This window comes from Littorina saxatilis, linkage group LG16 (genome assembly GCF_037325665.1).
Source record: "Littorina saxatilis isolate snail1 linkage group LG16, US_GU_Lsax_2.0, whole genome shotgun sequence".
Lineage (NCBI taxonomy): Eukaryota > Metazoa > Mollusca > Gastropoda > Littorinimorpha > Littorinidae > Littorina > Littorina saxatilis.
The window spans coordinates 42,470,090-42,485,089 of NC_090260.1; the positions used below are offsets into that span (position 1 = coordinate 42,470,090).

General features: G+C 44.0%; 1 protein-coding gene across 3 annotated transcripts in view; it reads right to left on the minus strand.

Annotated features, from left to right (window-relative positions):
• Positions 1 to 11,190, minus strand: part of LOC138950118 (uncharacterized) — a 12,934-nt gene extending 1,744 nt beyond the window's left edge. For 2 of the 3 annotated variants that reach the window (XM_070321874.1, XM_070321873.1), the window contains exons 1-4: positions 8,355 to 8,851; positions 7,215 to 7,322; positions 2,438 to 2,534; positions 505 to 669 (exon numbers count right to left, since the gene is read on the minus strand). In XM_070321874.1, coding sequence (XP_070177975.1) covers positions 505 to 669; positions 2,438 to 2,534; positions 7,215 to 7,322; positions 8,355 to 8,582 — 598 coding nt within the window. In that variant the 5' untranslated portion in view covers positions 8,583 to 8,851. Of the gene's footprint in view, positions 1 to 504; positions 670 to 2,437; positions 2,535 to 7,214; positions 7,323 to 8,354; positions 8,852 to 11,090 lie in introns of those variants that run through there. The other variant, XM_070321875.1, reaches the window with a different exon arrangement.
• Positions 11,191 to 15,000: the final 3,810 nt, after the last annotated feature.

The following is a 15,000-nucleotide window of genomic DNA, read 5'->3' on the forward strand; positions in this document are numbered from 1 at the left end:
TTTTAGTTTAGATGTCAAGCGCTTAGAGCAAGCCTTTTTAACGAAAGTTTTTGATTTAGCGCTATATAAATGTTCTTCTTCTTCTTCTTCTTCTTCTTCTTATTATTATTATTATTAACCCCCCCCCCTTAATCCGCCCCTGAGGTGAGATCTCAAAAACGGACAAACAAGTTTGCTTTCTGTACCCAACTATAGTCCTTGTTGTAAACTCCAGATCCGCAAACTCCAAATCCGCAAGTGGAAAATCATAACTTATCGAATAGTTTTGGAGTTATTTGACTTTGAACGTTGAGACAGGGCAGATATTGCAACACGTCAATATTACTATTACAGACAATGAATTGATACACACAAGGAAGAATAGAAAATTAAAACAAGGTTTCTGAACATTGTTTATCAAAAATCGACTACTCGATCTTCATGGGAATTAGCGATGTTTATGCTGAATTTCGCTGCCATAAGTAAAACGTCCCGAACGTCAAACTTAGCGTCACTTCTTCTCACCTCCATTTTGTTTTCCCCACTTCCGATGAAAGAGTGGTGTGTCGTCATACGTCAGTGACGTGCGATAATTGACGTCATTCTCCTTTCCCTCGAACTCCTTGAAAAACTCCACATAGGGCAGCGGCAATCCGTAGTAAGACTTGTAGTGTGTCATTGTTGCGTTTTCTGTGTGAAAAGTCATTCAAAGGGTCAACCTTAACCTATCCTTTCATCCATCCATCCACCCATCTATCCATCAGTCAGGCAGTCAATCAATCAATCAATCAATCAGGCATCAACACTGTCCTAACCTTTGACCTTCTTCGCACACGTACTGCCCTGGATTCTCATCGGAATATCGTAAATCATCAACATCATCATCATATACTCGCCGTCGTCGTCGTCGCCATTGTAATCATCGTAATCATATCACCAATATTATAAGATGTTTGGTGGCTTGTTGACAGACCAGCTTTTTTGTTGGTCCAAGGGGACCATATCGTCTTTTGTATCATCTTTATCGACCAAGGCCGAAGGCCGCGGTTGATAAATATGAGACAAAAGGCGATATGCTCCCCGAGGACCAACAACAAAATGCTGGTCTGACAACAAGCTACCAAACATCGTTTTTGTCATCATTTTGGTTGTGCAACAAAATGCACAATAAGCCACATGGAGACGAATTTTTAGAATCCAACTCCGGGCCACAAAGCATCGTCTCAGTAGCACGAGATAACATGTCAAACTTATATGTGACGTCAAACGTAGCTTGTTGACGCTTTTCTTCCAGTCTGAAAATTTACAGAGCTGCGATCATACCTGTGAATTCAGTAAGTGTTGAGCATATTTCTTTTCTTTTAAGTGTTTATGACTTTTCGTTGTGGATTTTGCGATTACAGAGATAAGTTGCAAATTGACCATGAGTCGCCGCGGTAATTATCAACATTGATTGGGTCTTTGAGCGTGAATGCTTACAATCGTTGTCCTCGGAAACACAAATCCAAAGCCACGATGGTTCCACACATCAAACAATCAGCCTGATTGGCTTTTACTTTGACAATCCACATTTCACATGAAAGCTCAAACCCATTCACCACCTCGAGTTATTGCATGGAGAACATGAGATTTATTTACCAGGTGTTTGCGAATGAAAACTCGTGAAAATGATGACAATATATCTTATTTAATAGTCTGCCAACCCACGTTCTAGACTGCAAAACACTCTTGTTTGGAAATACCGATTTAACTATATCTTTGAACACGAAAATATTCTCTGTTGTACAAGACTATGTTATGTTAACTAATCGCTTCGGCTGATATTATATTAACTGTGACTGGAATTGATGCAGCCAGGTATTCTCTCTTTCCCTCTCTCTCTCTCTCTCTCTCTCTCTCTCTCTCTCTCTCTCTCTCTCTCTCTCTCTCTCTCTCTCTCTCTCTCTCTCTCTCTCCCTCTCTCTCTCTCTCTGTCTCTCTCTTTATCTTATTTGTATAAAATATAATGAAAGATTATCAAGATAAGTGTTGAAGCTATCACTTGTTTGCCATGTTTTGCTATCGGAATGTGTATTGATTATCATTTCAAGAACGTGTCCATAAGTAATCTGCTTGTTAACGTTCTTAATGTTGTTATTGTTTGAAACGTGTGTATGAGAACTTGAATAAAACACGCTTAAACCAATCATATCACCATCACTATCACCATCGTCGTCGTCGTAATCATCATCATAATCATCATCATCGTCATCGTCATCGCCATCGCCATCGCCGTCGTCGTCGTCGTCGTCGTTGTCGTCGTTCTAAAGGTCGTCATCATCTTCTTAATCATCAACGTCGTCATCGACATCTTTCATCTAGCTTCTCGTCATGCCCATCTAGCATCTTCTCCCTCACTACACGGTCTCTTCTCCTGTCCACGTACCCGCCCTGAATGACAGAACAACTTGCCACCTACCCGGTACACAGACGGGTACGAACGGTCCAGGTAGGGGGGTCTGGGTGCAAGTCTGCTCTGTCTCTCCGTTCTCCCCTCGTATGGTGTACAGGATTTTCTACACAACAGATGACAGAGCCAGATCCCAATACACATATCAGGGCTCCCACCAGACGCCTCATCTAGAGGGTCCCGGGACCCCCACTTTGAATTTGTTGAGGGTCCATTGACCCCATCATTGGAGTTTTAGAAAGTCCCAAACTCCAGGTGTACTGCTCACACTTTGCGATGACGAGTAGCGGAACATGATTCCTTTTTGATTGAAATATTCCAAGCATTTCAACAACAACACGCACAAGCAACCAATGACATTGGTACTTGCACTGAGCTGACGACTACGATCTGAAAATGTACACGAGTACGTAAGTTTAGTGCGTCCCAGGACCCGCTCTTTTTATTGTTAGTGCGTCCCGGGAACCCTTGAGTGCATTTCTAGTACGCATTGTCGGCTTCGATGGCGTGTAGGACGCAGGGATGCACAGTTTGGCTAGCCCTGCGTCGGCTCACCAGAAAACGCACAGTACCCGGCGAAAGAAACGCAACTCATTCGCGCCCACTGTTGCAGGTGATTTTTCGTCATTTTCAAATTGTTGTAAAATATGAACCAGATAAGGTACATCAAAAAGGAAGACAGATTCGTGGAGAATATTTTACTGGCTGTACGATTAGTGCATAATATTTAATCGTTTTCTTTTTTTACCTTTTCATAAACTGTGTTATACAGTGTAGGGGTCAAGCGAGTCGTGATTGCAGGCGAACGTGTCACTTTGACATGCTACAACAATCGTAAAAATGCATATTGTTCAACCAGGTAAAGACAGTTGTGGAGGAAAGTCATCCCTGATGCCTGTCTTACACTGTGCTGAATATCCTTGCGAATATGAACATGTTGTATTCGGCAAAAATAGAGACTAATGGACAGGAAAAAATATTGAAAATTCGAAGCCTTACCGATCATTGCGAATGCAAACAAATCCATATACGAATGTCTTGCGGATGTATTACGAACGTTGCGAGTGGCCTTGCGAGTGTTGCGAGTGCTTGCAAACATTTTACGAATAAAGCGATTATGCAATTCGCATTGTTCGTAATACTGCTCTTACACTGTGCCGAATTTCCCTTGCGAATATAATTCACCAATAGTTCGTAATGATCGGGACATAGTCGCAAGACATTCGTAAATGTTCTTAACCATTCGCCACCATTCGTCTCTTGTTGCGAATACTAGCAACATGCTCCTAATATTAGCAAGAAATGCATATTCTTCAGTATTCGCAAGCCATTCGTAATCATCGTAAAGGTATTCGTAGCGCTCGCAAGGCATTCGCTATGATCGGTACACATTCGCAAGCACTCGCAACTATTCGTAAGACATTCGCAAGAAATGTGCATATAAACATGTTGTATTTGGCCAAAAAAAGAGACTAATGGACAGGAAAAATATTGACCATTCGAAGCCTTAGGAATCCTTGTGAATGTCTTACGAATGGTTGCGCTCAGAAAGTTAAAACGAAGAGAGGTACAGAAAAGCGTGCTATCCTTCTCAGCGCAACTACTACCCCGCTCTTCTTGTCAATTCGTCCTGATATGGCTCTGCGTAGTCGGCTGGACGTTAAGCAACAAATAAACAAACAAACAAACAATCTTCTTGTCAATGTCACTGCCTTTGCCACGAGCGGTGGACTGACGATGCTACGAGTATACGGTCTTGCTGAAAAATTGCATTGCGTTCAGTTTCATTCTGTGAGTTCGACAGCTTGACTAAATGTTGTATTTTCGCCTTACGCGACTTGTTTTTATTTTTGGCAGCGTTCACTCTAAATTTGCCGCCTAAAACGGACTCGTTTCTGTCCTCAGCCAAAGCTTTTATCACACAAAAATTGCTATATATGACAGCTAAGACCGTATTTGTTACATTTTAGCAGTATTGACCCCGAGTTTCTACTGCAAACAAAACATAATAGCAAAATCTCAAAGTATGTGCGAGTCCCCTAATAAGGACCACCTTCAACAAATCGAAGAAAATAAAAGCTAAAGGCTATTTTCATTAATTCAGTAAAAAGCTTGCTGGAAATAACCTATACTGTTCAAAAAAAGAAACGCATAGTTGCTACTTGCCAAATTTGTTTTATTTTTCGAAAACATTAACAGAAAATCCAATATTTAGATTATTTGTTTGAAATTTGGTATGGACACAGTTGAATGCACACACAGTTCATTTGCATCTTCAAATCAATCAGTCAATCAATACGATTGGGTGCCGAGGCTGTCAAGTCAGTAGGGGGTGTGACTGCCTTGAGCAGCAACAACTGCCCGGCACCTTCTGGGCATGGACTGGATCAGATGCCGGATATCTTGCTGTGGGATGGTGTCCCACTCCTCCTGAAGTGCCTGCAATAGATCGCGGTGATTTGCCGGCGCTTCTTCTCGCCTGCGCACACGTCTGTCCAATTCATCCCAGAGGTGTTCTATCGGGTTCATGTCTGGCGACATGGATGGCCAGGGAAGCACCTGGACATGGTGGTCGGTGAGGAACTGGGTGGTGAGTCGTGCTGTGTGCGGGCGAGCGTTGTCCTGCTGGAATATGGCATCCTGGTCAGCCAGAAGAGGAAGGGCGTGTGGGCGCAGAATTTTCTCCACGTATCGCTGGGCAGTTATGCGCCCTTGGACGTGCACCAGGGTGCTCCTTCCAGCGGTATTGATCGCCCCCCCACACCATGACGCCTCCACCACCATGAACGGGTGCCTCATCCACACAGTTGGGCGCGTAACGTTCGTTTACTCTCCGGTAGACCCTCCTCCGACCATCATGTCGCTGGAGCAGGAAGTAGGACTCGTCGCTGAACCACACGTGTCTCCAGTGATTCCGGACGGTCCAGCGAAGGTGCTGGTTGCCCCACTGCACTCGGTTCTGGCGATGGCGGCGGGTGAGGACAGCTCCTCTGTGAGGTCTGCGAGCTCTCAAACCAGCTTCATGCAGGCGGTTCCGCACGGTCTGGTCCGATAATCGGTGTGGCCCGGGGAGAGCCTGGACAGAAGATGAGGCCGACAGGAAACGATTCCGGAGGTGGCGGAGCCGTATGAAGCGGTCGTGAGCAGCAGTTGTCGCCCTTGGTCTTCCCGCTCGTGGCAAGTCAGCAACGGAGCCAGTGGCTTGAAACCTGACCCACAGTCTACTGATGGTGCTCTGGGACACGTGGAAGTGCCTGGCGATTGCACTTTGACTTTGGCCTGCTTGTAAACGACCCAATGCAATTTGGCGGTCTTCTCTGCTCAATCGGGCCATCTTTCGTCGCTGAATTGTTGTCTGATTTCTTTGTGGCGAACAATCCGCTTTTATGGGTTTTGGAAGACATGGTGAGAGCTCAATATTCCCCGAGTTTCACGAGATTACACTGAAGCATGACGAGTGGTCATGCCAAATGTGCAATTTTGAAATTGTAGCCACTGATAACGCATGCGTCACGTGCAGAGCTCACTTGTGGCAAGGGACGAAAGGTCGACGACCAGATAAACATTTTCTGCAGTTTGGTGGATATCCTTGTAGCCATATAACTAAATTAACCAAATATTACAAGCTATGCGTTTCTTTTTTTGAACAGTATATAACTAGCCCTCGAGATTTAAAAAAAATCCAACAAAAAGTCTTCTTTTTGTGGAAGTTGATAATTTCACTTATTTTCACTCTGTTTTTGATAAGCTTCTTTAGTTTCCTGGTGTGCTTCAAATAATGCTCTCATCAACCCGAAACAGATAAATCTAGAGCATATTTTAATTAGGATGACTTGTACACAAAGTTGTATCATGTTATTTTGAAATATAAGGGGCTTTTTACAGTGATTCGTGAAGGCCGCTTCACTGGTCCATTTTAGAGTCCATATTATGGCCGAGTGGTAACGCACTTTCGCTCGGAAGCGAGAGGTTGCGTGTTCGACCCTGGGTCAGGCCGCAATTTTCTCCCCCCTTTCCTAACCTAGGTGGTGGGTTCAAGTGCTAGTCTTTCGGATGAGACGAAAAACCGAGGTCCCTTCGTGTACACTACATTGGGGTGTGCACGTTAAAGATCCCACGATTGACAAAAGGGTCTTTCCTGGCAAAATTGTATAGGCATTGATAAAAATGTCCACCAAATACCCGTTTGACTTGGAATAAAGGCCGTGAAAGGTGAATGCTCGCCTAATAGGCTACTGAGCTTTACTGGCCGATGTGAATGCGTTATATATTGTGTGTAAAAAATGTCTGTTTGTCTGTCTGTCTGTAAAAAAATCCATTTCAAACGGCAGAAATTAATATGTAAGCGCCTAGGGCTATATCTAGATTAGGCGCATAAAAATAATCACAATAATAATAATAATAGTAATAATATTAGGCGCCCAGGCTCCTAATATGGACCCTTTGTGATTTTTTCGGTATTTAATTTTTGCTGAATGTCTATCTAAGCTATTTCACTCTAATTAGGCCTAACGGTTAACCTAAGAGAGAAGGACTACCAAACACAAAATGAAACTTCTTCGAAAGAAAACTAGCTAGTTATCAGCATGAAACAAAAAGTGGTCCATATTAGGAGCCCTTCCCCTACTTGTGGTATGTTTTCAAGCAAATCATGCAGTGTGCGATTAGGGTACAGTGGATTTCCCACATTCTTCACATTAATGTAGTCAAATTCGTTAGAAATCCCCCCCCCCCCCCCCCCCCAGATCAATAGTAGGCTATTCCTTCCTTTAGGCTTGCAACAAACCCCTGGGTAGTCATAGAGACGGGTCACGCGCGGACTGTCGCTGGCGAAGGTGTCTTCGTCAATCCAAATCTTCTTCTGTGACGTGGAGTATATGACGTCACCCATGTTCTGAAAATGGCCAATTTGAATAGGTATGAAGATATATGCGAAATATCTTTCTTCTTGTCCACTTCTATAATAACCAGCAACAATGCTAAACATTGATGTCATATGATTAGTGTGTAGATTGTTCGCAGTTAACTTCCAGTCCACTCTAGACAGAGCTTGACACTGTTTATGTCAGTGTGTGAGTTAAGTCACGCTTGACGGTAATTGAAGAAAACATTCGAACCGGGTCCACAATCCTGAGACATACTTTTTGTTCACAGTCATATAATCTTGAACAAGAAACGTAGCCTTGTCACCAATTAGTAGGTGGCGCTCTGCATCGGGCGACGCTGTGGTACATTGTCTCTGTCATTTTTCGTGGATTTACCCTGTTTTCCCTCACGCCTGAATTTCTCTATGAGATAATAAAGTATTCTTATTCTTATTCTTATTCTTATTAAATACAATGTCCTTTGACCTTTTTTTAATCATTGGACACAACAAATATATTCGCGGTTTCATTTATTAAAAAAAAGAAGAAGAAAAAAAAGCACAATGAAGTCGCAAGAAAAAGAAGAAATAGAAGAAAAGGGATGATAAAGAAAGAGAAGAGTCATGAACTAGGTCAACGATGATGATGATGATGAATGACGACGACGACGACGACGATGATGATGATGATGATGATGATGATGATGATGATGACGATGATGATGATATTGACGACGACGACGATGACGACGATGACGATGATGACGTTGATGATGATGATGATGATGATGATGATGATGATGATGATGATGATGATGATGATGATGATGTTGACGACGATGATGATGATGTTGACCTTTAGGTCGCTTTGTTAACTTGTGATTTACTCAAGGGGTAGAATTTTTTTTTTTTTTGGGGGGGGGGATCAGAAGGTAGGGTTAATGAGGGATGGTGGAGTAGTGTGTGTGTGTGGAGGGGGGGGGTGTTGAGGAGGGGAGGGGGGGGGGTAATCAGTAGGAGCTGGAGGGAAAAAGGAGGAAGAAGCCTCAATGAAATTCATACCCGAGTAATAGTTGGTTTGCCCTTGTCCTTTGACACAGCCAGAGTTATCGCCCTTCCCGACTGCCAACCGTCCGGGATACAGAAAGCCCCTTGGGCAGTGGCACGTGATACAAGGGAGACAACTACTGCTGTCACCAGCAGCGTCATGATCATCGTAGAACCGCGAGGAGGATGTACAGCCATGGCAGCTACAGAAAGAAAAAACAAAACCAATAAAATTATGCGCATGATATTTTTACAAATCCAAAGCGAATATTATGGTTGTTTATGACACAGATTTTTTGGTTTTTTTTTTTATCAGGATGGCAGTGCAGTATTCTAAAAATAATGGTCGTCCTTCATTGTGAAGCCACGTTCGATTGTTTAGTAGAACACTTTATTCTTGTTTTTGTTTCAGGATTTTGAGGATTAATTTTGTTAATTCGTTTGTGTATTTGTTTGTTGTTTGTTTGTTTGATTTGTGTGTTTTTTTGTTCTGTTTGTTTGTTCTTGTGTTTGTTGTAAACGTCTTTGCTAGGATGGTGAAGTATCTTCTATGCAGCTACACGACGACAGGAACACAATTGCCAGAGAGAGAAAGAGGGGGGAAGAGAGAGAGAGAGAGAGAGAGAGAGAGAGAGAGAGAGAGAGAGAGAGAGACAGACAGACAGACAGACAGACAGACAGACAGACAGACAGACAGACAGACAGACAGACAGACAGACAGACAGACAGAGAAATAAAAGACCAAAACCTTAATCTTCGCACTCAGTAGTCCTGCAAGAAATTCTCGAAATTATTTTCTGCAGTTTTTTCCTTGTGAATATTCCGTCAAATGTATATGCAGTTGGTTTGTTCTTTGCAGTTGATTGATCTGAGATTTGAAGTAACACCTGTGAAAATATATCGGCTGTTTAAAAACCTTCTTTCATTTTTTACAGAAAGGCCTAAATGCCTATAACCTTCTAGCTTGTTGCTGTTTCTGTGAACTTTGTATACATGTCATGATTGTAACCTTTGGTAAAAATAAACTTATGTTTAAACTAAAGGCCTAAATGTACATAATTTCACACACGGAGACTACTGCGTAAACGGAGAACGGAAACAAAACTTGCATCGGTCTTGCACAGCCATAGCGGTTGACTGAATCGGGCGGGGAATTAGCTCAGTGGGTAGCGGCGCTGGCTTCAAAACCACTTGTCTCTGAGCGAGTTTTGGCGTCAACTAAGGTGACTCGAGTCGAACCGGAGGTCGCAAAAACTCGGTCCGGTACGACTGGAGTGACGTCACCGGTTAACCAACTTTCAACCTTGCTTCCTGCGTAGGGTCTCTCCAGTTCCAAGATGGCTGCCAAGGCGAGGTGAGAAACTTCTGCAAATATTTTTTGACAAAGTTACGGATTGTGAGAAGACATTTGTTGTAAATCACTTAGCCTTTCAAAAATTAAGGATACTGGGTTGGATACTGTCTTGGTTTTAATGCATTTTATTTTAGCAGTGATGTTTATTTTGGGAAGAAATGAGGTCAACAGGAGTTTGGGTGCGATTTCGGCTCAAATGTACTTTAGCGCCCTGAACTTTTACCCGGCTGTTTTGCGCTCGATTTTTCACGCTCACTTCTTCATTGACGTTCGAATCGATAGTTCGATGTTTTGGCATTACATTCACATCAACAATAAAACAGTACTGCTTGTTCATCATCGTCGTCCATCAACTCTCCACAACAGTAAATCCGTAACGCGCTTGTCGCCATCTTGTTGCAAGGGACGCGACTGGACACAACCCAACAGCGTTTCCGCGAAGAAAAAAACCAGACATGCGCAGTGACCCTACCGTACCTCAACCCTGTTCCTCGCGAAAACTCGCTCTGTATCAGCATGGGTTCGATCACCACGTTCGGCGATCAGGGATTTATTTCCCTGAGTCAGCTTTCTCTTTGCGTGTGTGTGTGTGTGTGTGTGTGAATGTGTGTGTGTGTGTGTGTGTGTGTATGTGTGTGTGTGTGTGTGTATGTCAGTTGTGTGTATGTGTGCATGTGTGTATATGTGTGTGTGTGTGTGTGTGTGTGTGTGTGTGTGTGTGGATATGTGTGTGTGTGTGTATACTGATGTGTGTGTGTGTGTGTGTATGTGTACGTGTGTGTGTGTGTGTGTGTGTGTGTGTTTGTGTGTCCGAACACCCCCGTGTGCACGCATGCGCACGATAAAGATCCCAAGTTCACAGCGAATGTCTCAGGGCTTGGAAACATGACTACACGCATGCAGGAACAAGAAAACAATGGGTAGCGCCGTACTGTATGGCAGCTCGCTTTCCCCACTGAGAAAGCAACCCCAATTGCCATGGGGCTAACGTCACTGGACTATATTATAAGATGTTTCGTGTCTTATTGACAGACCAGCTGTTCAAGTTTGTTGGTCCGAGGGGACCATATTGTCTTCGGTTTCATATGTATTGACCAAGGCCGAAGGAAACACGAATCCAAAGCTGTGATGGTTCCACACATCAAACAATCAGCCTCATTGGTTTTTACTTTGACAATCCACGTTTCACCTGAAAGCTCAAACCCATTCACCCCCTCGATTTGTTGCATGGGGAACATGAGATTTATTTCCCAGCTGGTTATGAATGAAAGCTCATCCTTATCCTGGAAGAGACGCTAAAACACCCTAAAAAGAAACAAAAAAACTGTCAGCCAATTCTTGTTAGTGTTACACAATGTGTCAAAAAGTACACGAGTGGGAGAAAATGGTACACTTACCTCAGAGAGTGTATAGTAATGTGTGTCAAATGTGGTCTATGAATAGGACACAGACGATTCACCCGCTCTGTAATGCCCCAGATGAGCAGAAGATAACACGTTTCTCGGATATTGCCAAGGAAACACGTTTTGTTAGTAGTGTTCTGATTTTCTGGCTGTGTAAGTGTCATGGAAATGTAAATATAGTAGCTAGATATTGGAGAGGCTTTTACAATCGGGCAAGGTCGTATTTACCAAGAGGGACAAGGAGAAAGTGTGTGTGTATGTGTGTGTGTGTGTGTGTGTGTGTGTGTGTGTGTGTCACAGTGTATGTGTGTGTGTGTGTGTGTGTGTGTGTGTGTGTGTGTGTGTGTGTGTGTGTCACGATTTAGTGACATGGATCAAGAAAGTGTCACTCTGTGGGGTGCCTTCTCTTGGTCAATTGCGATAGAAAGCGCCTGTGCTTTCTGTCAACGGCTGGGTTTTAGCTGACCGAGCAAAGCGAACACGGGAATTTCGTGTCGCACGGATTTCACGTGGGTGATTTCTGCTGTCGGGGCAAAACTAGGATAGCTGAACTTGGAATGTGACAAGGTGAGTCACGTGATTTTGTCCAGGTTGTCTGTGTGAGACATATAAATTTACTACACACTCGAAATTCAGCAGCGAGGAAGAAGGGTCGGTGTCAGAATTCTCCTACAAGTTTGATGGTTTTTCAACACGTTTAAATACTTTACTGGGTATGAACGTGCTATGCTACGTGCTAGTGAGGCTTGATAGGAACTACATAGGACAGACCACCTTCTTCTTGGACACATGCTGGTTGACAGTCGGGGCGTCAAGATTCTCCGCTGTGCGTTTACACCGCATAAGGATTCAGCGAGAGAGGAGGATGACGGTATTTCTGTGACGAACAGAAGTCATTCGAAAGGGAGCGGATTCGCTTAAAAAGAGAGCTACCTACATAAGGCTGTTGAGGTAATAAATCATTATTTAACGCTGTTGACGAGTCTGTATTTGTGGAATGGAATACTCTCTGTTGTTCTTTCCATGTTAGTGCATAATTTGCTCTTTGTGACGCTAAAATAATAATCTGTATATGGTTTTTGCAGATATGGAGATGTAGAGGTTCGGAAAAGAATATTCTCTTGTGTTCTCTTCTTTTCTCTTGTGTTACGGACTCTTCCTGGACTCAATCTCTCGGACACAAAGACGTACAAAGACATACACGTCTTTCTCTCCATTTCATCCACAACAGATGACATTGTGACAACGTAGTACTATTGGGATCAAGCAAATCAAAGTTTTCCTCAGTTTTGACGGTGTCTCACCGCGTGACGTCACACGCGTCATTTTAGCAACTGTGTTTCTGCATCAACTTTTACGTCACATAACTTGTCATAAGTTCCACTTTACCGCAAGTATGATACATGTATGGAAAGTCTTGTCTTGTCTTGTCTTTCCATTACTGCCCACAATCAACAGTAGTGATTATTTCGGCACTTGATGGGATGTTGCGCAAGTCCAATAAAGTAGCGTTTCCAGCATCCAAAGTCCATTAAAATTCACAGGTTGGGGAGTATGGGGGGGAGGGGACATGAGTCACAGTGGCTGCTGGTTTAGTGCGAGGCGCGCGACACAAAGGTGTCGACAGTGCGGGCCTCGACGACAGCTGCTGGTAGAGAGTTCCAGTCCTTCACTGTGCTGGGTAGAAAAGCGGCACTCCGATACTGAGTGCGGCAGGTGATGAGGCCGAACTGCTGGCAATGGCCTCTTCGCTGGCGTGGTGGTAAGGGGGCCAGCTTCGACTTGATGCCCGGACAGTGGACGATGCTGTTCGTGATCTTGTAGAGCATCGATAGGCGGGCAAGCTTCCTGCGCTCCTCCAGAGACTGCCACCCAAGGGAGTCCAGCATCCGGCTGACACTTGACGTGTTGTGGTAGCGGTTGCAGACGAATCGGGCAGCTCGTCTCTGGACGGCCTCCAGCTTGGCGATGTTCTTCTGGGTGTGCGGGTCCCATACTGACGAGGCGTACTCCAGGATAGGCCTGACAAAGGCCTTGTACGCCTGCATGAGTTCATGAGTTCATTTTGTAATTTAGTGAATTGTATTTGGTGCAGGAAGTGATAGAGTTTAGCAATCTTTATTTTGCTGGGTTTTGATCGTTAATCGGTCATTCATTCTGAGTAATTAATCATAATTCCTTTTTGATCTGGACTTCCAAAGCTATATCTTATAACATGGTTTAAAAGTATTTTTCCTGCTGGTTTTATAACAACAAACCGATTTCTAATGCGTGCATTTTCCGTAAAGTTATCAGCTGTCAAAGATCCTAAACAAACACAGATCTGGCTAGAATACGGTTGCAGGCAGCCGTTCGGGGAGTATCCAAGGGCCGCTTTCAGAGTAGTCCGCGCACAGCCTATATAAGCCTCAGGCTAGCTGAGTATCATCATGGGGGCCCGGGTAGCTCAGGTGGTAGAGCACTGGACTTGTGATCGAGAGGTCGCTGGTTCGAATCCGGGCCGGGACGGACACGGGTCAACTTTATGTGCAGACCCAGAGACGGTATCCATCTCCCACCCCCGTGTCACCACAATGGCACGTTAAAGATCTTGGTCATTCTACCATAAGTGCAGATGGCTGATACCACCTAAACACGCAAACATCAAAAAGCCGTGAGGGCGTAAAACTCGAATCGTATAAACCAATTCATGTCCAATATAGGCAATTAAGACCTGACGGACAATAAGCCCCTTACAATTTACTAGTATCATCATTTTCTACCAATACAGAAATTAACATAGGCTTTTCAATGTCAGAATACTACAGCTTTGTAAACTCACTCTTGTATACCAAACTTAAATGTAAATATAACAATGACCCCATGAAATTCATCAAAGGTGGCTTCTTCCCCATACTTCCCCCTGCGCTGTTACGCATTCTAAGAAGGGCCCGCACCAAAGGCCTAAACTGCACTGTGCTTAAAAAAGACTGTGGGTGCGGCAGTCAGATAACCCTGGAACACATTTTTGTCAAGTGTGATACAAACAAAACACGACGTTCAACACTATACGATTACATGGACACGTTTAACCTAACGCCAGCTCAATTTTTTAACCCCGACGACAAACTTGGTCTAGATCATGTATCGTTTTTTGCGAAACTGATCTATCACTCCAACTTGGCCTGTTGCTTTTAAAACAGTTATGTTTACATTGAAACATTCGGCCTTTGTGCCGAAGGCTGCCATTGGTCAACGGCGCCGCCGAGCTCGCCTGCGTTCTTGGCGGATCCCGATACCCTCCAAATGCCTGCGCCCCACAAGGGAGCGCTCCCATTGGCTGGTGGCCACTGGGGGCGGGAGCACAGGCGACGTTCATAAATAGCTCCTATCTGGTGTGACGTATCCTGGGAGTAACTATACATAGAGACCTATGTTGGAACCCCCACATAAACAACCTAGTCGAAAAAGCTAATAAGACCATCAGCATTATAAAGATGTTAAAGGCCGAGCCATGGGCCGGGGGACAAAAATTCCTGACAGACATAGTCAAAGCCCTGATCCGCTCTCGTTTAACATATGGACAAGAGGCCTTCTTTGCAGCCACTAAATCCGACCTTAAAAAACTAGAAACCATAGAACTAAAAGCTTTGAAAATAGCTTTAAATATCCCTAGAACAGCAAATAACAAAAAAACATACGAGGAGGTCGGCTGGCTATCCCTGGCGGAGGAGAGACAGCTTAGAGCCACACAATACGTTCTGAGAGCATCAGCCAATGAAACCAACCCCACAAACGAGGTTCTGTCAGATAACTTCACAGATTTCGACAATATCAGATACAAATGGCTCCGCGACAAATCACAAGCACAATATGATAAAATACTCCCCATCTGGGAATACACAAAACCAATACTTAACTGTGT